The sequence below is a fragment of the Leucoraja erinacea genome, chromosome 1 (assembly GCF_028641065.1).
Source record: "Leucoraja erinacea ecotype New England chromosome 1, Leri_hhj_1, whole genome shotgun sequence".
Classification (NCBI taxonomy): Eukaryota; Metazoa; Chordata; class Chondrichthyes; order Rajiformes; family Rajidae; genus Leucoraja; species Leucoraja erinaceus.
In genome coordinates, this window is record NC_073377.1 from 155660141 (window position 1) to 155684624 (window position 24484).

At 42.1% G+C, this 24484-nt stretch overlaps 1 protein-coding gene across 2 annotated transcripts in view; it reads left to right on the top strand.

Moving 5' to 3' along the window:
- The window catches only part of hhip (hedgehog interacting protein), a 138834-nt gene extending 117908 nt beyond the window's left edge, over positions 1 to 20926 (top strand). The window contains exons 12-14 of one of the 2 annotated variants that reach the window (XM_055646179.1): positions 6861 to 7009; positions 14800 to 14928; positions 18923 to 20926. In XM_055646179.1, the coding sequence (XP_055502154.1) occupies positions 6861 to 7009; positions 14800 to 14928; positions 18923 to 19128 (484 nt within the window). In that variant the 3' untranslated portion in view covers positions 19129 to 20926. Of the gene's footprint in view, positions 1 to 6860; positions 7010 to 14799; positions 14929 to 18919 lie in introns of both variants that reach the window. The other variant, XM_055646169.1, reaches the window with a different exon arrangement.
- Positions 20927 to 24484: the final 3558 nt, after the last annotated feature.

Below are 24484 nucleotides of genomic sequence, written 5' to 3' on the forward strand. Positions count from 1 at the left end.
AGGTCTCGCTGCATCTCCCCCTTTCCCAATCGGCCACCGTTCAATTAGAATTGAATAAACTATTCCTAATATCAATATGAAATCAGAACGTACTGCGTTTTAAATGAGATGGCACAATCGGCTTCCATTGTAATTGCTTGAAATAGATTCCCAGGTTCCATTGGCTGGACTGACCATAATACCTGCTGTTTGTGGATATTTATTCAGACGTGGGAGTTGCGGCAGATTTTTATATCGTTCAAGAGATTACTCCCGCTAGCCGCTAAGTGGACTACATGTTTAAGGAGAATGACGTAATACGCATGTGAGCTTTCTGTCAGAGACCTTCAGAGCTCCTTCATAGATAAATCTTCATAACACAGTCTTTTAATTAATAGATTTTTTATTGTTGATGAAAAACAATAAGGTACATCCAAACTTTTTCCGACTCGTACACTATAATCTTCTTCAAACTCCAGCATACCTCTTTAAAGGTTAGAAAACTCCTCGTGTCTCCGTTACACTTCGCATGGTCAAAGGGTATGTCTTCCTCATGCTGGTCCAAAACTAAACTAAAAACTAAGCTTCTGCGCAAGAAACATAGCTCCAAACATGCCCTAAAATACGTCATGAATCCCACCCACAATATAACGGGCAGTCTAAAATTTAAAGACACATGCCATAATTAATGACAGACAAAACAAGCCAAATGGCCACTACAGTAGGTGAATATATTTTAGTTTAGAACATGACACAGAATCATAGAGTGGTTTTTGATGTAAATTCATGGGATCAAATTAATTTCTATTGTGAAAGAAAATCATGGCTAATTAGGTGGGGGGAAAACTCAAGATTTCTATGACTATGTTACACATGTCTTTGCTTATTTTTTAACTGTGCCCCTCACTGAAAAGTTCTTTGCAGAAGATAAATAAGCACTTAAGTTAGAAATAATGTAAACTGAATGAATTAATTTGGCAAGTGGGCATGTACCTTATCACACCAATTATCTTTAATAATTGTAATTCATAGCATGCTTCTTATTTATAAAAGATATATAAATCAATATTTTTTAAACAAACTAAACCTGTGGTATTACAGAACATGCTGAAAATATTTAGTGTGTCAGCATCTATCGAGATAGAAGCTATTGTTTTGAAATCAGATAATGTGAACATTTTCATATGCAGATCATACAAAAAAGCAATTTTACCAGGGTTAGATCACATGAGTGATCTCTTCTGGGTGAAATCACACCCATCAGGAAATGAGAGTGGGCAATTTCAAGCGTGATTTACCTGACCCTGACTGATGTTTCACTAAATGGATTTGTGCACTTATTGACCCCACAACCTGTGTGTTGCACGATTTCTACCCTTCTGACATGAATTGGAGTCTTGGGTGAAACCTACAATCAGTTACAGAAAAAGTAGATTGCAGTACGCATTATGGCCAACAATGAGGCTTCAGCTAATGGGTCAGTACTGTGTCGTTAGCATCTTGCATACAGTATCTGCTAGTAAATACAAAAGTAGAAACTGCAGTAATCAATTCTCCTCACTGTTCCCAGCCTTTTGTACAATCACATGAGGGATGCATGCTGTGATCTCTTCTCTCTCGAACACATCACACCCCAGAGTGCTGTGAGGCCATTGGGTACTCGACCTGAGCTATAGGGAGTGGTTGGATCAGCCAGGACTTTATTCCTTGGAACGCAGGAGACTGAGGGATGATATTGTAGAGGTGTATAAAATCATGAGGAGAATAGAAACGCACGGAGATTTTATTCCAGAGTTGGGGAATCAAGAACTAGTGGGCATAGGTTTCATGCGAAAGGAGAAAGATTTAATAGGAACTTGAAGGCAAATTTTCACACAGAAGGTGGGGACTCTATGGAACGAGCTGCCAGAGGAAGTAGTTGAGGCAGATACAATAACAACATTTAAAAGACATCTGGAGAGGTACTTGTATAGGAAAGCTCAAAGGGATATAGGCAAAACGTGAGCAAATGGGATGTTTCAATGGGGCATCTTGGTCGGCATGGACAAGTTGAACCAAAAGGTTTTTTCTTCCCATGCTGTGTGACTCTGGAGTAATTTGCAGCAGAGCTCAATTGGAGTAGATCATCGCAGAGGAGTTTCAAACCCACAGGAGATAAAAAGGTATCCTTCCCCTGCGTTTTCCTCTGTAGTGTTTGCAGCTGCTCTATGGCTGCCCGAGAGGGAGAACCTGGAAGGTTGGATGTTGATCAAGTTTTTCATGCAATTCCCAACAGGTTCAGATGTAAAACATGATCCTGCAATCTTGCATGCACATCACCTTAGCCCTGCTTTTATTTCATAAACTAAGGGTGTGGTCCTGATTTCTGCAACCTACCTCATTTGTAGCCCACCCACTTTTAATCTTTGAAGCTATAACGCTGTAACATTATATTCTGTACTCCAGTGTTTTTTATCTTTGTACTGCCTGCTGGACTTGTACGTGGCTTGATTGTACCCATGTGTGGTATGTATGGACTGCATAGCAGCAAGGATATTTGCTCTATCTTGGTACACGTGGCAATAATAAGCCAATACCATATATGCTGAATAATTGCAATGGTCAGAATAGATGACAGCATCAAATGGAGCATCTATTTAGCACCTCAAAAAAGGATGTTTTTTTTAATCACCCTTTCCCTAGCATTTTCTGTTTATTTCAACTTTTTTTGCATCTGCATTTCTTCTAGCTAGTTTGCAACATCCCATTCCTGGGATTGAAGCGTCTGGATCAACTCTCAGGATATTTAATCATTTTAGTCCCCATTGGAATTCACAAGAAAGTATGAGATCCATAGGAATACATTCCATTTAAAATACTATAATTTTCACCCATTTTATGAAATAAAAATTAACTTTCTAGATCTCTTTACCAACTTGACCAAAATCCTTTGCATGTGTAGTTGCCATAAAACTGTATTTTTGTGTCTGCTGAAACTTTATTTAGCTTTCTTCTATTCTAGATCCTTTATATTGCTTGAAACAACACCATATATCTGTCTCTTTTTTTTGTCAGACTGTATGTCCAGCACCCATGTGGGATATTTGTTAATTTACTTTAGATAAATATTGAAAACCAAATAGACAATCTTTGGTTTCCACAACAAAGTCAAGTCTTTCACCACTGACTGTTTACCTCAGATTGATATTCCAACTCCGCATTTAGATCCATTTTCATATTATCAGCCTCTTTTGCTGCATCTTCATTCCATTTCCTCCTCAAATCCATGATTCTGACATGCCCATCCTTTGTTACGCCAGTGTTTTACAGGAGAGTCTTTCTCCCTCCGTCCTCCCCACCATTGCCACGTCTTCAAGCTTGCAATCATCACCATTCAATTCTCTTTTATATTTTGCCTCTGACGCATTGCCGCCTCTTTATTTGGCCCCTTACTAATGGGACTGGGTCATGATAGAATGTTAAACTTTGCAAAGAATAAGAAATTGAGGATTATAACTTATAACAGGGAGATCTTCCTTAAAGTTCAATGAGGAATAAAGAAGCGTACAGCGTGGACAGACAAATAAGAACAATATCATTAAACATGAGCAAGAGGAAGGCTTTTTATTTCCTGAAGGCAAGAAACCAAATTTTGTAGAAGTGCAAAGAGAAGAGAGGACATCAATACTAAATACAAATACATTTAAGAGGTGTTTGAATTTACCCAATGGAAGTGCAGGGGGATAGAGCGATATGGATAATGTACAGGCAGATGAGTAGACGAAACGTCGCCTATTCCTTCGCTCCATAGATGCTGCCTCACCCGCTGAGTTTCCCAGCATTTTTTGTCTACAGGCAGATGAGATAAGTTTAAGTTGGCATCATGTTCAGCACAAACATTGTGCACTTTACCGTTCTGTTGGTCCTTGTTCACCGAGTAATTTAGAAGCAGAAGGTTCTGCAAGAATTTCATGTTAACCTCTTCTGGAGGGCATGGTTAAACAGTTATGAATGTAAATGCAGGTTCATAACATAAGGTGATAAGTGATGGGAGCAGAATTAGGCCATTCGGCCCATCAAGTCTACTCTGCCATTCAATCACGGCTGATCTATCTCTCCCTCCTAACCCCATTTTCCTGCCTTCTCCCCATACCCCCTGAACATGCTTGTTAATTATTGTAACGGCCGGCTGCATTACCCCTGTTTTCCTCATTGTTTCATAATTCATCTGCCCCCATGCCCCTATCTGTTTAGGAGAGATTTTAGAATGATGAGACTATGAAACTAGCTATGATGTAAAGTAGGTAATTGTGGCTGATTGTGATGGTTGATTTAATGAGATACAGGTACTCATATGGGTTGGATTGAACGGCCTATCCTGAATATTCTGTAAACCCAATTAAGATAAAGTCAACTTAATAATATTAAAATATATCAAAACAAATGATCGTGAATGAGGTTACTGTTTGGTGGCTCCAAAGCGCGGCCATGGCAAGATAGGTAAAGTAATTTGCATTACTCTAAGTGTTAATACAGGGGATTGCAGTGACTGTTTAAATTAAACCATTTGGTCACTTCCAGTGGTCAATCTGCATTTGGTATTGGTAGACAGGAAAGCACAAAGCTTGCACGGAAGATAAAAAGTAACTTGATCCTGTATGATTTACAATAGAAGCGACTCTGTGTTACTTTAAAAAATATGGTGTGATGCTTTTATTATGTATGCAAACTGTTTAGTCTGTTTTAAACATCAATGTAAATTCTTCATACAAATGCCAGTCATCCGACATGATTTCCATTTAATCACGCAACCAGATTTTTCTTTTTTGCATAACTTAGCCATGAATCTCTGAGCATTATATCACCAAGCAAGGTTAGTGCCAGTCCACGTACTCCAGGAGCCCATCAGTTTCATTCAGCTTCCATTTCGAGAACATGTTCAGTTTTACATTAAAATATATTGTGTTTTGGACGTCTCCATTCCAGAATGCGTTCTTTTATTGTTGTGTAATGTCATTATGTGTCATCATCAATCCATTATGTAAAGTCTATTCAGTCTGTCAGAGATTTATTTAATACTGAGTCTATTTACAATCATATTGTAATATTAACTTCCAAGCAATAACGTAGAAAATTACACTTGAGAAGCCACTATTGCATTTGAAATAAACTGAATAACCTTCTGTTAAAATAGCATGCAAAATAACATCTCAGATTACTACAGGAACCCAAGTTTGAAATGTTTGCATATGCATACTTGAACACTTTTTAAAGTCCCAAACTTACATTCAGCTGTTCACTGGTGTTTTTCCAATTGTATTTTGACACTGAAGTTCTGAATTGCAGAGATTGCCCATCACATATAGAAGGAGAAATATTTGACGTCCTGTGCCAGGGTAGAATTGGCATAGGTAGTTCTTTTCTATTCGCTCCAAAGTAAATTACTGCAAGGGACCATGATATGAATATGTAACTTTAGTTATTAGTAATTGCTTGAATTTATTGACAATTTTTATTTTTCACAATTATAATCATATTTCAAAATGTAATAACTTGAATCAGTTTTAACTGATTTTAACTGCCAACTTGTCAAAATTGTAACATATGACATTAATGCCCCTGTCCCACTTAGGAAACCTGAACGGAAACCTCTGGAGACTTTGCGCCCCACCCAAGGTTTCCGTGCGGTTCCCGGAGGTTTTTGTCAGTCTCCCTACCTGCTTCCACTACCTGCAACCTCCGGCAACCACCTGCAACCTCCGGGAACCGCACGGAAACCTTGGGTGGGGCGCAAAGTCTCCCGAGGTTTCCGTTCAGGATTCCTAAGTGGGACAGGGGCATAAGTTTCTTTCAGCTGTTTTGTGGTGGGACTAGTTGTTAGCATCTCATCTCTTGCTATTTTGACCATAAATAACTATTCATCATAGAGGATCAGGTGAGCTTCTTTTGGCAGGTTCTGGCTGGGGAACGACATAATGTACGGGTTCATAGGTCAGCGACAAGCCCAAAAATGGTTCAACAATGCCTGTAAATTCTGGGCATTGTCATACAGGCACAGCGTGTTTATTTGTGATTGTTTCATCCTTAAAATAAATAGTGTTTCAAAAGATAGTGATTGATCTGAATGATTGAATTGGTTCTGTCGATAATAGTGCCAGAGTTCAAATCATGACCTGTGTTGGCTTTGGACTTTACTTTAGAGATACAGCGCGGAAACAGGCCCTTCGGTTTGGTACGCGCCGATCAGCGATCACACTATACACGAACACTATCTTACACCCTAAGGACAATTTACAATTTTACCGAAGCCATTTAACCTACAAACCTGCACGTCTTTGGAGTGTGGGAGGAAATCGGAGGACCTGGAGAAAACCCACACGGGTCACCGGGAGAACGTACAAACCTTGAACAGACAGCACCCATAGTCAGGATCGAACCTGGGTCTCTGGTGCTGTAAGGCAGCAACTCTATCGCTGTGCCACTGCGCCCCCTTGAGTTTGCACATTTGCCCTGTGGCCACATTGATTTCCTCTGGGTGCTTCCAGTTAACTCCCACATAACAAACACTCGTGAGTTGGTCGGTTAATTGGTCACTAAAATGGCCTCATTCTGTAGGTGAAAGGTAGAATCTATGAAGAGAATGTAGGGAGAATAAAAAATGGGATTAGTATAGGATTAGTGTGTTAGGACGGTGGGCGTGGACTCATGGGCTGAAGGGCCTGTTTCTGTGATGTATCTCTCTGAGTTGGATGATAAGCCATGATCATATTGAATGGCGGTGCAGGCTCGAAGGTCCTGCACCTATTTTCTATGTTTCTATGACTATAAACCAGCAGAGATTTGACATATTGCTTTTTCACCAAACAGAATAAACATTTGTTATTATTTTTACTTTAAACCAGACCGTTGGTTCCAGAAGAATGTAAGAAATTAGTGTCGCCTCCACAACCATTGGCAGCAGAGTGCTCGCATCTGTGTAGAAATGGACTTTGCACGCCTACAGGAATATGCTGCTGTGATCCAGGCTGGGATGGAGAATTCTGCAGAGAGGGTAGGTAGATTTTCTTTTATTTGTAAGCAAATCAGCAATGAATATAGAACAAATACCATGGAAGGTGCAATTTATTGCTTTGTACAATTAAATGCCAAATCTTCCTATTCTACAATATTATATATCATTCATTTCATACCACATTATTTATATTTTTATACCAGTTCTAAAACAAAATTAAATTGCACACTCGATCGTGTCTGTCTATGCATAACGTATGCAATGGGAAGAGAACTTAAGTCACACTGCATCCTGACACTTCCATATAGTTTCAGTACTCTAAACAACACAACAATGTCACTTCTCCTCAAAGCAGCATCAAATTACGTGTATGTCTGATTTTAAGCAACACCTTTTAATTAATATCATATACCTCTGAAATTGATGGTCAAAAGTGAGGCTTCCTTTTAGTGTTCCAAGTTCCAAGCATAAAGAGTTAGCGTAACACAAGGTAGAAGTGGCAAATTATTTCACTTCTAGCCTCAGAATTAGCTACATCACATTCCATCTTAATGAGGTATTCATTCAGAAGTTTAAGGGTAACATGAGGGGGAACTTCTTTACTCAGAGAGTGGTAGCCGTGTGGAATGAGCTTCCAGTGGAAGTGGTGGAGGCAGATTCGATTTTATCATTTAAAAATAAATTGGATAGGTATATGGACGGGAAAGGAATGGAGGGTTATGGTCTGAGTGCATGTAGATGGGACTAGGTGAGAGTAAGTGTTCGGCACGGACTAGAAGGACCGAGATGGCCTGTTTCCGTGCTGTAATTGTAATTTGGTTAATACAGTCACAATCACAATTACAATCACAATAATACTTGATTAGCCAGTTATGTTTTGCAACACACGAGGAATTTCATTTACCAAGTCAGTCATACAAATAAAAAGCAATGGAACACACAAAATACATTTTAACATAACCATCCACCTCAGTGACCCCTCCACATTCCTCACTGTGATGGAAGGCGAAAAAGCGTTCAAATCTCTTCCCTTCTTTGCTCTCCCGCGGTCGGGGGCCTTGAACCCTCCGTTGACGGGACGATCTTGACCCGTAGCCGGCGGTGTTTTTGGCCCTCCGCATCGGGGCGATCAGTTCCTGCATCGGGGGATGTCAGCTCCTCCACTCCGACGATCGCACCCCGCGTCGGGGCCTCTCCCGAGACTGCGAGCTCTCGATGTAAAGTCCGCAGATAGACACAAAATGCCGGAGTAAGTCAGCGGGTCAGGCATTTTCTCTGGCAAAACCGGATAGGGGATAGTGACCCTTCTTCAGACCACCTCCAACGGAATCCCACCACTAGCCACATCTTCCCATCTCCACCCCTACTGCAGAGACCGTTTGCTCCGCAACTCCCCTTTTCACGCATCCCTTCTCACCCAAACCACCCTCCCCACGTACTACCCCCTGCAACTCCTGTCCCCTATACCTCCTCTCTCCATCCGGGGACCCTGACAGTCCCAGAGATTCACTTGTACCTCCTCCAACGTCATCTATTGCAGTGATTCCCAACCTGGGGCCATGGCAAAGGCGCCATGGCAAATTTCAGGGGGGCCACAGAAAAATTTGGGGATTTAGGGGGCCACAGGTTCAATGAAGGGGACACTTTTTTCCCCGCTAATAATGTCAGCGGGGGGGCACAGAAAAATTAAAGAGCCCAAGGGGGCCATGAACTAAAAAGGTTGGGAACCACTGATCTATTGTATCGCTGGTCCAGGTGTGGGCTCCCATATATTGTCGAGACCAAGCGTAGTCTGGGCGATCGTTTCACTGAACACCTCTGCTCAGTCTGCCTTGGCCCAGCAACCTCCCAGTTGCCAAACATTTTAACACACCTTCCCATTTCTTTACCGACCTTTCTGTCCTGGGCCCCCTCCACTGTCAGAGTGAGGCCACATGCAAATTAGAGGAACAGCACCTCATATTTCACTTGGGAAGCTTTCAACCTAGTGGTATAAATGTTGATTTTTGAGTAACCCCTGCATTCCCTCTCTGCTCCTCCCCACCCTAATCGTCCTGCCAGTTTTGTTGCTCACATCCATACATCCCTTCATTATCACCTGTTCCACAGCCAGCAATGGACCTTTGTGGGCTCCATCTTTCCTTGGTCATTGCTGCTGACTCTGACTTGTTCTGAACCTTTTCATTCCTCTATTTTCCCTCCTCCCTGACTCTCAGTCTGAAGAAGAGTTTCTACCCGAAACGACACCTCTTTCTTTTCTCCAGGGTTGTTGCCTGACCCGCTGAGTTACTTCAGCATTTTGTATCTATTTTTGATCGTCTTATTTTCCTGTTTCTCGTAAACTGCCAATTTTAGAATCGAGGTTCCTGGCTGTAAAAAGCAAAGCTTCTAATTCTAGGTACAGTGTGCTTATGTAGGAATTTTAAACAGTTCTGTTTCGGCTCATAAATCTGATCAGAATTCCGTTCGTTCTGGGAAAAGAATTTCGGAAAACAATTGTAACATTCAGTTCTCTAACAGCAAACCTGAAACATAACATTCTGCATAACCTCCTGGCGCTTGCATGGCATTTAAATGTGGCTTTTCACCTTAATGTTTTTCCCATTTGAGCTGCAGTGAATTCTTGACTACTTGTTCTCGATGTTGGGGGAGCCCAGAACCAGGGTCCACAGTTTAAGAATAAGGAGTAAACCATTTAGAGTGGAGATGAGGAAATACTTTTTCACACAGAAAGTTGGGAGTATGTGGAATTCTCTGCCTCAGACGGGGGGTAGAGGCCGGTTCTATGGATGCTTTCAAGGGAGAGTTAGATAGAACTCTTAAAGATAGCGGAGTCAAGGGATATGGGGAGAAGGCAAGAACGGGGCACTGATTGTGGATGATCAGCCATGATCACATTGAATTGCGGTGCTGGCTCGAAGGGCCAAATGGCCTACTCCTGCACCTATTGTCTATTGTCTAAAGCAGTGGTTCCCAATGTGGGGCGTATTTGATTTATTTGATTTGCCTCACACAGGGGGGCAATTTGATTTTTAAGGGGGGCAATTTCCACCTAATGTTTTTTTCTTTTTTTTTTTACAATTTTTTAGTAATTTCTTGCTCAGAACTTTAACTGTCTTTTGTTTATTTCATTTTTCTTTTTCATGGATGCCATGTTCTTTTGAAGCTTGTTTAAACCAAGGTATTGGCGTTTTAAGCTTCTTCAGCTGAAACGGAGTTCACTTTTTAAATGATAAGAATTATATATCACCACATGGGGGGGGGGGCATCAGGATTTTAGAGGTGATTAGGTGGGGCATGGCCAAAAAAAGGTTGGGAAACACTGGTCTAAAGTAACAAATTTGCTGTTCTCAGCCTGAATTTTAGCACTGAAGGAATGGTAGTCAACATTCAATTTGTTGAAAAGAGCCACTGCGAAACTACATTGTGCATTCTATTTCATACAAGTTTTTTAAAATGGACATTTGGTCCAACGAGCCACCTTACCCTCCAACCCATAAATAGTCTGACACCTGATAGAAAACGACACCCTCCATAGGCTGTCTGTTGTACGCATAGAGTTATATAGTGTGGAAACAAGCCCTTCAGCCCAACTTACCTATGCTGACCAACATGCCCCATCTATGTTAGTCCCATCTGCCAGAGTTTAGCCCATATCCCTCTAAATCTATCCTATACATGTACCTGTTTAACCCCTACGACTGTTCCGCTGAACACTTGCGCTCAGTCCGCCAAGGCCTTCTGGATATCCCCTTGCTAACCATTTTAACTCCCCTTCTCATTCCCGTACTGACCTTTCTGTCCTCGGCTTCCTTCACTGCTAGAATGAGGCCACGCACAAACTGGAGGAACAGCATCTCATACTTCACGGGTAGCTTCGAGCCTATGAATATTTAAGTTGCCAATCTTTAGGTAACTACCTACAAACAGACCCCATCCTTATACAAGTTGTGTAACCTTCGATTCTCCAGCATCTGCAGTTCCCTCTTAAACCCCATCCTTATCCCCTTTCCTCAACTCCCCTTCCTCACCTTCCTTGAGGTGCACCTAGACATGCACACACTTCTCCCCTCTCCCTTCCACTTTTATTCCTTTATAAGGCTTCATAATTTCCATTTATTTTATTATCTCTCACCTTTTGTCTTTGCATCTCTGGTCTTTGTCCAAACATCTGCCTAGCAAACGCCTCGCAGCCCACCTGTATCTACCTGTCATAGAAACTAGGTGCATGAGCTAGCTGATCATCCTAAATCAGTATCCCGCTCCTGCTTTCTCCCCATATCCCTTGATTCCTTTAGCCCAAAGAGCTATATCTAACTCTCTCGTGAAAACATCCAGTGAATTGGTCTATACTGCCTTCTGTGGCAGAGAATTCCACAGATTCACAACTGTCAGGGTGAAAAAGGTTTTTCCTCATCTCAGTCCTAAATGGCCTAACCCTCAAGGGCCCGTCCCACTCGGCAGTCATTCGCGCGCCATTTATGCAACCTTCCAGCGTGTGGGTAGCGCGCGGGACAGGCGCGTGGTGTGGAGGAGTGTGAACTTCGTCCTGCACAAAATCAGACTGAAGAAGAGTCTTGACCCGAAAACGTCATCCATTCCTTCTCTCCAGAGATGCTGCCGGTCCAGCTGAGTTACTCCTGCATTTTGTGTCTATCTTCAAATGACGTCACGCGCTCCAGACGGCTGTGCGGACACATGATGACGAGCACGACCAACACCCGACCATCGCGCGTCAGTCACTACCAGCCTGTCACGTAAATGACGGCCAAGTGGGACAGGCCCTTTATTCTTAAACTGTGACTCCTGGTTCTGGACTCCCCAACATCGGGAATTTTTTTTCCTGCATCTAGCCTGTCCAATCCCTTAAGAATTGGACATGTTTCTAAAAGAACCCCTCTCATCCTTCATAAGCCCAGTCAACCAATTCTTTCATCATATGTCAGTTCCGCCATCCTGGGAATTAACCTGGTGAACCTACGCTGCACTCCCTCAATAGCAAGAATGTCCTTCCTCAAATTACGAGACCAAAACTGCACACAATACTCCAGGTGTGATCTCACTAGGACCCAGCGGGATGTTGCATGACCCGCTGAGTTACACCAGCATTTTGTGTCGTTTTTCCATGTATAGCTGTTGTGGTTTATGATCCAAGAAGATATCCTCTGTGCCAATAATTTTAAATGCTGTTGGTTTGGGAAATTGGCTGATGACCTCTCCAAATTGGTATGGACTTCTCATCAGGTCCAGGCCACTTTTTTCTTTTTTTTTTCCACTTTGCACACATTGAAGTATAATGAAGTTGAATAATTTGAAACTCACCTTATTTAGTACAGAACAATGAAAATAAAATCTGTTCATCTGTTGAAAGTGAACATTTTGGAAGAGATTATGGCTGGTTTAAAGTTGAGGGCAGAGCAGGAAGTGGATTGCACTGCAGTGTTGCAGACAGGCATGTTCAGTGCCTGGTGACAGCTGCACTGTTGCGTGATGTCCCAAGGTCATTTTGTGTTTCTGTTCCTTGAGGCAAATAAAAACGACAGAGCGGAAAAGAAAACATCTCCATTCAAGGTCAACTCTCCAAGAGTTCTTAAATATACATTCACACTCATACGTACAGCCGATAGCCAGGCTAACATCTGTAGCATTGGTGACCCGCGTTAGTCAGCAGCCTATGTTGGATAGGCTACGCCATTTGCATGCCGGACACCAGACTCCCCAAGCAGATATTCTGGGCTCTGTCGTGGAAGGAAGTTACTAGGCAAACACGGGTATATGCTCAAAACCTCTCTGAACAAGTGCAACAACTACAGGGACTCCTGGTAACCTCTGTCCCATGGCCACTCAAAGTAGAAAATGTCCATTCGAGATTGTATCGTGAACCTCGTGTTAGTGCAACACAGAAACCTGCATAAATATTGGAAGAATTATTCACCTCACAAACTATTGGTTCTTTTACTAATAAAAGAAGAACCAATTTAAATAAAATTATACAAGAACATCAGTTTATTTTTTAGTATGCGCCTTTTTCAAAGCTAAAGGTTATTTTCTTCTGCATCCTTTACAACGACCAAGGTTTAACAGATTTGCAAATTTAGGTTGCAACATTTATGTAAATGTTTGATTAGATTTTAAATTTGCTGGTTATCTTACTGATAATTTCTTACAACATAAATAATGTGGAATTTTAATTTGTTGACTATTTGCTTCCATTTTCTGGTCGGTGGGTCGTGATGTCAAAAGCCGATGTGTAACCTTGTGCTGGATGATTAATTATGAAACAACATTTCTATTCGCTTTTCTGCTTCATGGAATAAAACAAATATTTTTAAGCGCGATTTTTCAATTAATGATCAAATATATTAAAATACTGAAATAGCCATGTTTCTGGAATTGTAACATTTTTTTTTTTTTTAATTATGTGAAGTAAGTACAATAATACGGTACCATAGATACCTGGTATATATTGACATGTTGCAGTTCATGTACAACTTTTTTTAAATTTTTTTATTTTAACAATAAAAGGGAGACAGAAAAAGAATAGAAAAGAAATAGAGAAGTGTGTGATATCAGAAAGTGAGAAATGGAAAATGAGAAAAGAGAGAAAAGAAGCAGAGGTGGAATGCAGAAGAATAATGTGGCTATATTTAAGAGGGAGTTAGATGTGGCCCTTGTGGCTAAGGGGATCAGGGGGTATGGAGAGAAGGCAGGTGCGGGATACTGAGTTGGATGATCAGCCATGATCATATTGAATGGCGATGAAGGCTCGAAGGGCCGAATGGCCTACTCCTGCACCTAATTTCTATGTTTCTATGTAAAGGAGAGATAGCTATTTGTTATTCTTGACCACCATTTGCTTGTAAGAAGTCAACAAATGGAGACCAAATCCCTGGAATTGTAACATTTGAAAGTAGCATAAACATTTTGTTGTGGAATGGTGAAAATTCACACGGTGGTTTTCAGAAATATTCTTCACACCACCAAGGACAGAACTCCCTTGATCTCCCTATTTTATGCTTTCTCACAACTCCCCCTTCTCATCCTCCACAGCAAGAGGGCAAGTGCTTCATTTCTACACCGCATTTCTGTCAGAGGCAGCTGAAAGAACACCAGGAGGAAGGCAAGGGCAACTGGTCATATGGGGAAATCCTGCCCAGATAATCACCAAAGGCAGCAGGGTTAAGCACACAGTGGAGCAAACATCATAAGGTTTCAGAAGGTCATAAGTAATAGGAGCAGAATTAGGCCATTTGGCCCATCGAGTCTATCCCACCATTCAATCATGGCTGATCTACCTCTCCCTCCTAACCCTTCTCCCCATAACCCCTAATACCCGCACCAGAGAAATAATCTTATCTTTCTCTACCTTAAAAATATCCATTGGCCTCCACAGCCTTCTGTGGCAGCGAATTCCACATTCACCTTTCCTCGACTCCACTTCTGAAATGTAGTTCTATTCTCTTCAATTTTAGTCTAACTTCAAAAGTAGTGCATAATATAGTGCCATTAAAATAGGCTGGGATCGATTTTTCCCAAAACAGAAAAAAATGATTGACCTGAGAATGACGCAAGTCCCAGAACATGTGTGCTCACCAGGATTTCTGTAATACTGAGCATTGTTCCTCATTCCCAAGTTTGCCACATATATGGAACTATGACCCGTTTCCAACAAATGCAGAAAAACTTGACTTTTCAACATTAAGATATGTTTTTGTTTTCTAAACAGGGTATTATATTTTTGTCTTTATCTACATATTCTAATCTTTAAGCTAATGTTAATTTTTTGATGTATTAAATGTATTTTTGATGTATTTCTATTTTTTTAACAGCGAAGTGCGACCCAGTTTGTCAGCATGGTGGTGTGTGCGTGCGACCAAATAAATGCTTGTGTAAGGAGAGCTACACTGGACCACAGTGCGAACAAGTGGATAGAAACATTGAAAGAGTGGCAAGAGCAGGTATTATTCAACTGGCAGATTAATGTATATATATATACACCAGACTGATTCCTGGGATGTCAGGACTGTCTTATGAAGAAAGACTGGATAGACTTGGTTTATACTCTCTAGAATTCCAGAGATTGAGAGGGGATCTTATAGAAACTTACAACATTCTTAAGGGGTTGGACAGGCTAGATGCAGGAAGATTGCTCCCGATGTTGGGGAAGTCCAGGACAAGGGGTCACAGCTTAAGGATAAGGAGGAAATCCTTTAAAACTGAGATGAGAAGAACTTTTTTCACACAGAGAGTGGTGAATCTCTGGAACTCTCTGCCACAGAAGGTAGTCAAGGCCAGTTCATTGGCTATATTTAAGAGGGAGTTAGATGTGGCTAAGGGGATCAGAGGGTATGGAGAGAAGGCAGGTACGGGATACTGAGTTGGATGATCAGCCATGATCATATTGAATGGCGGTGCAGGCTCGAAGGGCCGAATGGCCTACTCCTGCACCTAATTTCTATGTTTCTATATATATATATATATATATATATATATACCTTTGGAATAATAATGTACTAACTTGCTTTAGTAGTTAATGAGACTTTTGCAAAATATTTTTAAAATTACCTATTTCACAGATTGAGTAACAGTAGTAAACACAAGGAACTATAGATGCTAGAATCTTGTGTGGACCACAAAGTCCTGTAGTAACTGAGGTCAGGCCCCAACTTCAGTTTGAACATGGGTCCTGACCCGTAACTTTCCGCAGAGACCGCTCCCTCCATAACTCCCTGGTCAATTCGTCCCTTCCCACCCGAACCACCTCCTCTCTGGGTATCCTGCAGTGAGCGACTCCCTCTTCATATGCCAAAGCCTTTCCACCATCCCAGGGTAGGAGAATCAGGAACCATAGGACATACGTTTAAGATAAGGGTGGGAAGATGTAATAAGATCCTGAAGGGCAACTTTTTTACACAAAGGATGGTAGCTATTTGGAACGAGCTGACAGATGAAGTAGACACAAAATGCTGGAGAAACTCAGCGGCTGAGGCAGCGTCTATGGAGAGAAGGAATTGGCGATGTTTCAGGTCGAGACCCTTCTTCAGACCTTCAGAGGAAGTAGTTGAGGCAGGTACTGTCACAACGTTTGAAAAATATTTGGACAGGTAAATGGATAGGATAGGTTTAGAGGGATATGGGCCAAACTAAAGCAGGTGAGACTATTGTAGATTGTGTATGTTGGTTGGCATGGGCAAGTTGGGCCAAAGGGCCTGTTTCCACGGTGATTGACTGCGACAATAATTCTCTACGACCATTCAAAGGTTACAAGGCAGGAGTGTGCTGGAACATTTGCATTTGCCTGGATGCATATTGATTCAGTAATTGTCAAGCTTGACTGGTACCCCTGTCCATCATCCTAAATATTCATTCCTCCCAGTGTGCCAGTTCACAGCAAGTATGGTATGCAGCAAATACCAAAGGCATGAATGTTACTCGCTCTTCCAACTGCACCTCCCAAACTGCACAGTCTACCTCCCAGAAAGCTGAGATTCCAGTTGCATTGGAACGCTGCCCCGTGTAGATTCCTCTTCAAGTTATACACCATCCATAATTGAAAGTATGTTGCCATTTTATTCTCACCACCAATCTCGCCCATTCCCAACAGCACGGTGAGGGCAATTTCATGAAAAACACTGCATTGGTAGAAGGCAACAGCTCACACCCCCAATGCCCATTTGGCACGGTCAATATACGCTGACCTTGCCCACAAAACCTTCATCCGGCCAAATTACAATCTACTGCCACAATTCTTCAAACAAGAACAGTTCAGTTTCCTTGCTTACCTATTGTAATGCATCAGAGTAGACATCGCTTTGTCTTGGAGATGTATTTATTCTAACTAGCATTATTTGTTTCATTTGTTTATTTACATTGAATACAATAAATTAGTTCCATTAGAGTGTTGTTAAATGATTAATCTCAAAGTTAGCAAAAGGAAAATGCTGCAGATGCCAGAAATTTGAAATGAATAAATAAATAAACACACACATACGTACATACATACATACATACATACGTACATACATACATACATACATACATACGTACACACATACATACATACATACACACATACATACATACATACGTACGTACATACATACACACATACATACATACGTACATACATACGTACATACATACACACATACATACGTACATACATACACACATACATACGTACATACATACACTCATACATACGTACGTACATATGTACATACATACATACATACATACATACATACATACATACATACATACATACATACATACATATAAATGCTTTAAATAGCTGGCTAGACAGACACTACCTACAGAGGACATCCTTAATGTTTCAGACCAACAAATTTTCATCTGAATATTTCGTAGTTGAACCATTGTAGAGGAAGCCAGGAATGATAAGCACTTTGGATTGCATTCAATTCTATGAAAAGTACTACACAAATAAAAGTTATTATATATTCAAAAAAAATGCAATCAGAATCTATCACCGTAAATAATTACAGTAATAATTCGGGCCCGATCCCCGAACTACCTCCGCTACATCGACGACTGCGTTGGTGCTCCTCCTGCACCCACACACAACTCACTGACTTCATCCATTTCACCACTGATTTCCATCCGACACTCTAATACACCTGGACCATTTCCAACATTTCCCTACCATTTCTTGACCTCACTATCTCCATCGCAGGTGATAGACTACTGACCGACATCCACTATAAACCCACTGACTCCCATGGCTATCTGGACTACACTTCTTCCCACCCTGCTTCCTGTAAGGACTCCATCCCCTACTCCCAATTCCTCCGTCTACGCCGCATCTGCACCCAGGATGAAGTGTTCCACACCAGGGCATCGGAGATGTCCTCATTCTTCAGGGAACGGGGGTTCCCCTCTTCTACTATAGATGAGGCTCTCACCAGGGTCTCTTCTATACCCCATGACTTTGCTCTCACTCCCCATCCCCCCACTCGTTACAAGGGCAGAGTCCCCCTTGTCCTCACCTTCCACCCTACCAGCCGTCATGTACAACAAATAATCCTCCGACATTTTCGCCACCTCCAACGTGATCCCACCACTTGCCACATCTTCCCATCTCCTCCCCCGTCTGCTTTCCGCAGAGACCGCTCCCTCCGTTACTCCCTGGTCAATTCTTCCCTTCCTACCCGAACCCACCCCCTCCCCGGGCACTTTCCCTTGCAACCCCAGGAAATGCTACACTTGTCACTTTACCTCCCCCCTTGACTCTATTCAAGGACCCAAGCAGTCTTGGCAGAGGTTCACCTGCACCTCCTCCAACCTCATCTATTGCATCCGCTGTTCTAAATGTCAGCTGCTCTACATCGGTGAGACCAAGCGTAGGCTTGGCGATCGCTTCGCCCAACAATTCTGCTCGGTTCGCAATAACCAACCTGATCTCCTGGTGGCTCAGCACTTCAACTCCCCCTCCCATTCCAAATCCGACCTTTCTGCCTTGGGCCTCCTCCATGGCCAGAGTGAGGACCATCATAAATTGGAGGAGCAGAACCTCATATTTCGCTTGGGTAGTTTACACCTCAGCGGTATGAACATTGACTTCTCCAATTTCAGGTAGTTCCTACTTTCTCCTCCCTTCTCAGCTCTCCCTCATCCCACTGGCTCCGCCTCGTCCTTTCTTCTTTCCGCCCCCCCCCACACCCCCACCCCCCCCCCCCCCCCCCCCCCCCCCCCCCCACATCAGAAGGGTCTCGACCCGAAACGTTGCTTCTTTCCTTCGCTCCATAGATGCTGCCTCACCCGCTGAGTTTCTCCAGCATTTTTGTCTACCTTCGATTTCCCAGCATCTGCAGTTCCTTCTTAAACATCAAATAATTCTGTCATTTCATTCATCTAATAATTTGGATTTCTAAAACAATTCATTTGGCTTTTTATTCAGAATGATTTTTTCATTGTATTCTTCCACAGCAGTTTGCCAGCAGCCCCGGAAGATTGGGAAGTGCCACACCCCGACATGGCGCTGGTTCTTCATTGTGGACACCAGGCAGTGTGAACAGTTTGTTTTTAGTGGTTGCCAAGGAAACAAAAATCGATTCAACACTCAAGAGGAGTGCGAGAAAACCTGCTTACCAGGAAACTATCAAGGCACAGAACTGATGCAGAGGATGGATATATAAACTCTTGACCACCCATCTTTTAGTTTCTTCCATAATGACAGAAAAATCAAATACATTTCATACTTTTGATGTATATTTTACATGGGACTAAAAGATTTTAACATTCAGAAATGGGGAAAACAGGTTACTTCAGGTTTTTATTATCTAACCTTAAATTTATTTTAAAATAATGTGTAATATCTGAAGTGAAATTTTAGAAACAGTGACATCTGAAACAAAAATGGTCAAACTGTATAAGCTCATAACTGGTCGGCCATCGCCAGATTCTAATTGGTGTACGTAGATTTAAAACAAAGACATTTAAATGTATAATTTCTTTTTAAAATTTAATATATTGTTTATGTAAATGCATGCTTAATGTCCTCAAGAATACAGTATTATACTGTGACCATTGAGCTGATAAATTGTATTTTTAAACATTATCTGTTACATACTGTATTGCATCTGTTATTATACTATATGTAAGCTGCAGCAGATATGCTAAAGTATATTTTTATTACAGTAGCTACAAAAGTAATTGACCACTGGTAGTTCTCCTAAACTTCTACAGGCTCTCTTTGTGGGCCCATATCTTAATGATCATTAAACTGTAACCTGTAAATTTTAGCGACGAAACCATTGATGTCAAATACCATGTTTGTCAAGGACTAATTATCATCAAGTCTTTAAATGTTCGGAGGTGAGATCTCATAATGCTGCTGGAAAGATCAAATGCCGAGAAATTGTGTGTCACTTTTTTTTGTTGTTGCTCTATACATGCATTGCATATGGCATTAACGCTCACTCAGATCTCCAGAAAATGTTTCTTAAAGCAGTGCAATGAGTTTTGCACACAGAATCACGCACTAGAACAGGATTTTATCAGAAGCTAAATATGGAGTTCGTAAACCTCTCTGCTGTTTACGCGTTGACCACTCGGAAGTGAGGTGTTGCTTTCAAGTCAAGTCAATTTTATTTCTATAGCACATTTAAAAACAACTCTCGTTGACCAAAGTGCTTTACATCAGCACAGGTACATTGTGAACCCTTCCCCCAACAGCCGCCAAAAACGCCACCAAAAACACTGCTGTGGAGGTGAGGCAAAACACAGGTCGCTAAACATTCTTGTTAAATTGGGCATCCGGTAGTTAATGGTCTAACCTGGTCTAGACCCATGCTGCCATGAGGTGCAGGCTAGGCTAAGCTTGCAGCTCAGAACCGATTTGAATAAAGAGCCTGTGGTCCATTGAATCATTGCCCATAATGCTGATCAGGGCCGGATTTACATATAAGCTAGACAAGCTTTAGCTTAGGGCCTCGAGATCTAGGGGGGCCTACTCACCTCGCTGCCTCACCAGACACGTCGAACCTCGCCCCCCCCCCGCCACCGACCATCCGCCCACCGGGACCTCCTACTCTTTGCCCGCTGACCCTGGCCACTCCACCGCCCTCCAGCAGCCGTCGCCTTACCTGCAGCCTGGACTCAGCACCGGGCCTGGTGTTTCCACGCTGCAGACTCTCACTCCCTCGGGTTTGACTGCGCTGGGTCCTAGTGCTAGTCCCCCAATCCCTGGTAATCCCTGTGGCTGTTCCACTGGGTCTTCCCCATCCCCCTCAAACCAGGTGACCCCAGCACTTCCCCACCCACACTACAGCCCTCATACCCCCTGACCACCCACCACACCTCCAGGTAAAGCATCTCCCGTTCCGCGGTGAATCTAATATGTATTTTAAAACCAACTGTTTAATGACAACATACAGTAGGATCTAAAAGTGTCACACTGTCACTGTAAGGTAGTCATGGTCCTCTGGTCGTGGGGGTGGGGGATTGGGAGGGAGGGGGGGTGGGGGGGGGGGGGTGCTTCACAAGTGAAATGGCTTAGGGCCTCCCTTCATCTAAATCCGGCCCTGATGCTGATCATTGGAAACTGAGGCTGGCAGATATTTTGTGCTATTAGTTGAGCTTTTTTTTTTTCATTTCCATATCTATGTATTCCTTGGATTTTCTGTGAGCAGTCAGTCAAGGTCTTTGATCCCACCAAGAGTTTCCATTTACACCAGAAGTGGAACAAATGCATTTGCATAACCTCTGGTATCATTAAATACAGGCCGTCGCTGGACAAATGTCAATCCCACTGAGGTGAACAGTGCACAGAACTCCCCAAAGCAAATTCCCATGGGGGTGGAATGTCATCCAAAAATGATCACTAAACCAAGTTAACCAAAAGAAGCAGCATTTGTGCATAGAATGAGAAATAATAGATCCAGTATCTAGGCAAGGAATTGCTTTCTCCCAACCCTTATCCATTTATACGCAGCAAACCCCCAGCATTTTCACATAAATAAAAGGATATCCTGCTAAGAAATATTTTCCTTTCCCTTGTATTAATTTAATTGACAGATCCACTTTGCCAGACTTGTATTCATGCAATATTCCATCCTAATTAACAGTTTGTTTTGGACTTTACCTTGTATATTCAGCACGTAAATACAGCAATTTAACTGTGAACTTGAGTACAGAATATGAGAAAAACTGAGTTAATATGTGGTTTGGTGAGGCATTGCTGCAAATAGTTATGCAAAGTATTATTAAATGTTTTGTGTAAAAATTGCTTCTTTATATCATCACTTCATAATCATGAGATTTCATTTGGTCCTGTTAAATGTATCAATTCCGAGCACGTAAGTGGAAACAATTGACAAGAAACTGGGAAAAAAAAAAGTAGATTAGTATTGAGTTCAAAATTGCTTCTCTTGAAATACTTGGTAATAAGTCTAACAATAACCATTCAAAGTGACGGTAATAACCAGAACTGTATGTAACAAGTTGCAAGGCACTATTTTCTGGTGCTACTAAACCAGGGAAAGAACAAAGATTAACATTTTTGGTTATTTTATTGATGATCGCTGAGACTACACTAAAGTAGGGTCTCGACCCGAAACATCTCTCCAGAGATGCTGCCTGTCCCGCTGAGTTACTCCAGCATGTTGTGCCTATCTCCATTTCAGGTGTTGGCCAAGTACAATATTTTAAAATGTCACCATAAAACTAAATTGAGACGTTTGCATTTTTCTTTATTTTATGAATTGAAAGTAATTTAAATTAAGAAGATTAAAATGAGAATCCATCAAGTGCTGACCTTTTTCTAAAAATAACCATTGAGGTATTGTGTCTATGGAATAACAGAGCCTCGTAATATCCCCCCCCCTATTAACCGATCAGTGTAAGCCATGACAATGATAGTGGCATTCAATAAAAATGAATTCAATTCAGAGTATTGGTGATTTCAGCAGCATTTTTCACTGCACATGTTGTAGTGTTTCTGGTGTGCAGCCCCAAATTCCAAACGTGGAACGGATATAATTGCAGCAAATGCAACGCACTTTGTGAATGATACTATTGACTGAACTCAATGTTCCAATGTTTGGACCAATGTTAATCATTAATGGAAAATGATTGCAAGTGGAATGAAAAATGGACCGCCTTGTGCGATACAGCAACAGGTAAACTAATGAATTAGTTACATTCAATAAAAATGAATTGGAAGAGAGTATTGGTGATGCAGCAGCCACATTTCAGTTGCAAAAAAATACTAGTGTTTTCTGGTGTTGCAGCCCCAAATTGAAACGTGCAACTTTCAGGAAGGCCTCGGGGCAGCAAATTCAACGCACTTTGTGAATGATACTATTGACTGAACTCAATGTTCCAATGTTTGGACCAATGTTAATCATTAATGGAAAATGATTGCAAAGTGGAATGAAAAATGGACCGCCTTGTGCGATACAGCAACAGGTAAACTAATTTAATTTAAGTTACATTCCTAAAGGGCTGAATTGGAGGATCTTAACCAAGTAGCACCAGCCACATTTCAGTTGAAAAAAATACTCAGTGTTTTCTTAATTGTTGCTTTGAGACACCAAGCTGAAACCTGCAACTTTCAGGAAGGCCTCGGGGTTGGCCATTTCTTCCTCAAAAAAGGAATGGCCAACAATTTCCTCTCAACCAATGCCCCTCCTCTATCTGACAGAACTTGCCGTCAACCTTTCTTCTGATTCCTCTAACTTTCTTCAAGTTAAAGGTGTAGCCCTTTGCTTTTGCCTGGGTCCCAGTTATGCTTAACTTTTTGTTATCTACATTAACCTCTATTGAGGGAGTGCAGCATAGGTTCACGAGGTTAAATCCCACCCTGTCTCGTACAAGGATGTCATCCCTTCTCATTGTTTCTCCGTCTCCATCGCATTTGAGATGTTACAAAAATGTTGAATACCCCCCTCCCATCCCCTAACAGTGGTGGATGGAGCCCTCATCCCTATCTCTCGTGTTCCCACATTCCCGCCCTTGGCCCCCCTCATTCTCAGGCATATTTGCCAGCTTCGACTCAATACCAACACCAGTCACATCTTCCCTTCCCCACCTCTTTCTGCTTTCCACAGAGACCATTTTCTCCATGGTTTGCATATCCCTCCCTACATATACTGGGCCCTCCTGGGCACTTTCCTCCTGAAACTGCAGAAGGTTGCAACACTGATCCCAACTCCTGCAACCTCCATCCAGAGACCCAAAACGCCTGTCGAGGTAAGATATTCAAAAGGTCACACACACGTGCCTTCGCTAACCTCATCGACTACATTTGGTGCACCCGATGTGGCCTCCGTAACTTCGGCGAGGACGAGGCCATCGTTTCACCGAACACGTATGCTTGGTCTGTTAAGACTTGTTTAATCTCCTGGTTGACAGCCATTTTGACTTCCCTCCCCATTCCCACACTGGCCTTTCAGTCCTGGGCCTCCATTGTCAGAGTGAGGCCACACACAAAGTAGCAAAACAGCGCCTCATGTTCCACGTGGGTAGCTAACAACCCAACGGTATAAACATTGAATTCTCCAATTTTAGGTCACGCCCTGCCTCCTTTATCCCCCCCCCTCTGGTCCCTGTGCCCCACCTGGATGCACATATCACTCTTCTCTCCTTATGTCACAACCTTGTGTCTTGTCATCTCTGGTCTATGCCCACCCATCTGCCAATGAAACTCCCCTTCACCTATATCCACCCATCACTTGCCTGGCTTTGCCCTCTACCCTCACTTCAGTTCCAGCTTTCTCATCACTACTACAATCGGTCTGAAGAATTATCCTGATCCAAAATGTCAGCCATCTGTGTCCTCCAAAAATGCTGCCTGACCCATTGAGTTACCCCAGCACTTTGTGTCTTTTTTTGTAAACCGCCATCTGCAGTTCTTTGTGCCAAACAATACTGTGTGGCTTGATTGGTGGTTAAAACCAAAAACCATTTGCGACGCATTACAGAGTACGAAATACTCACTTCCACCAAGTAGCTATCATTGATCTATTCGGAGGTTAGATACCTGCTGCAGGT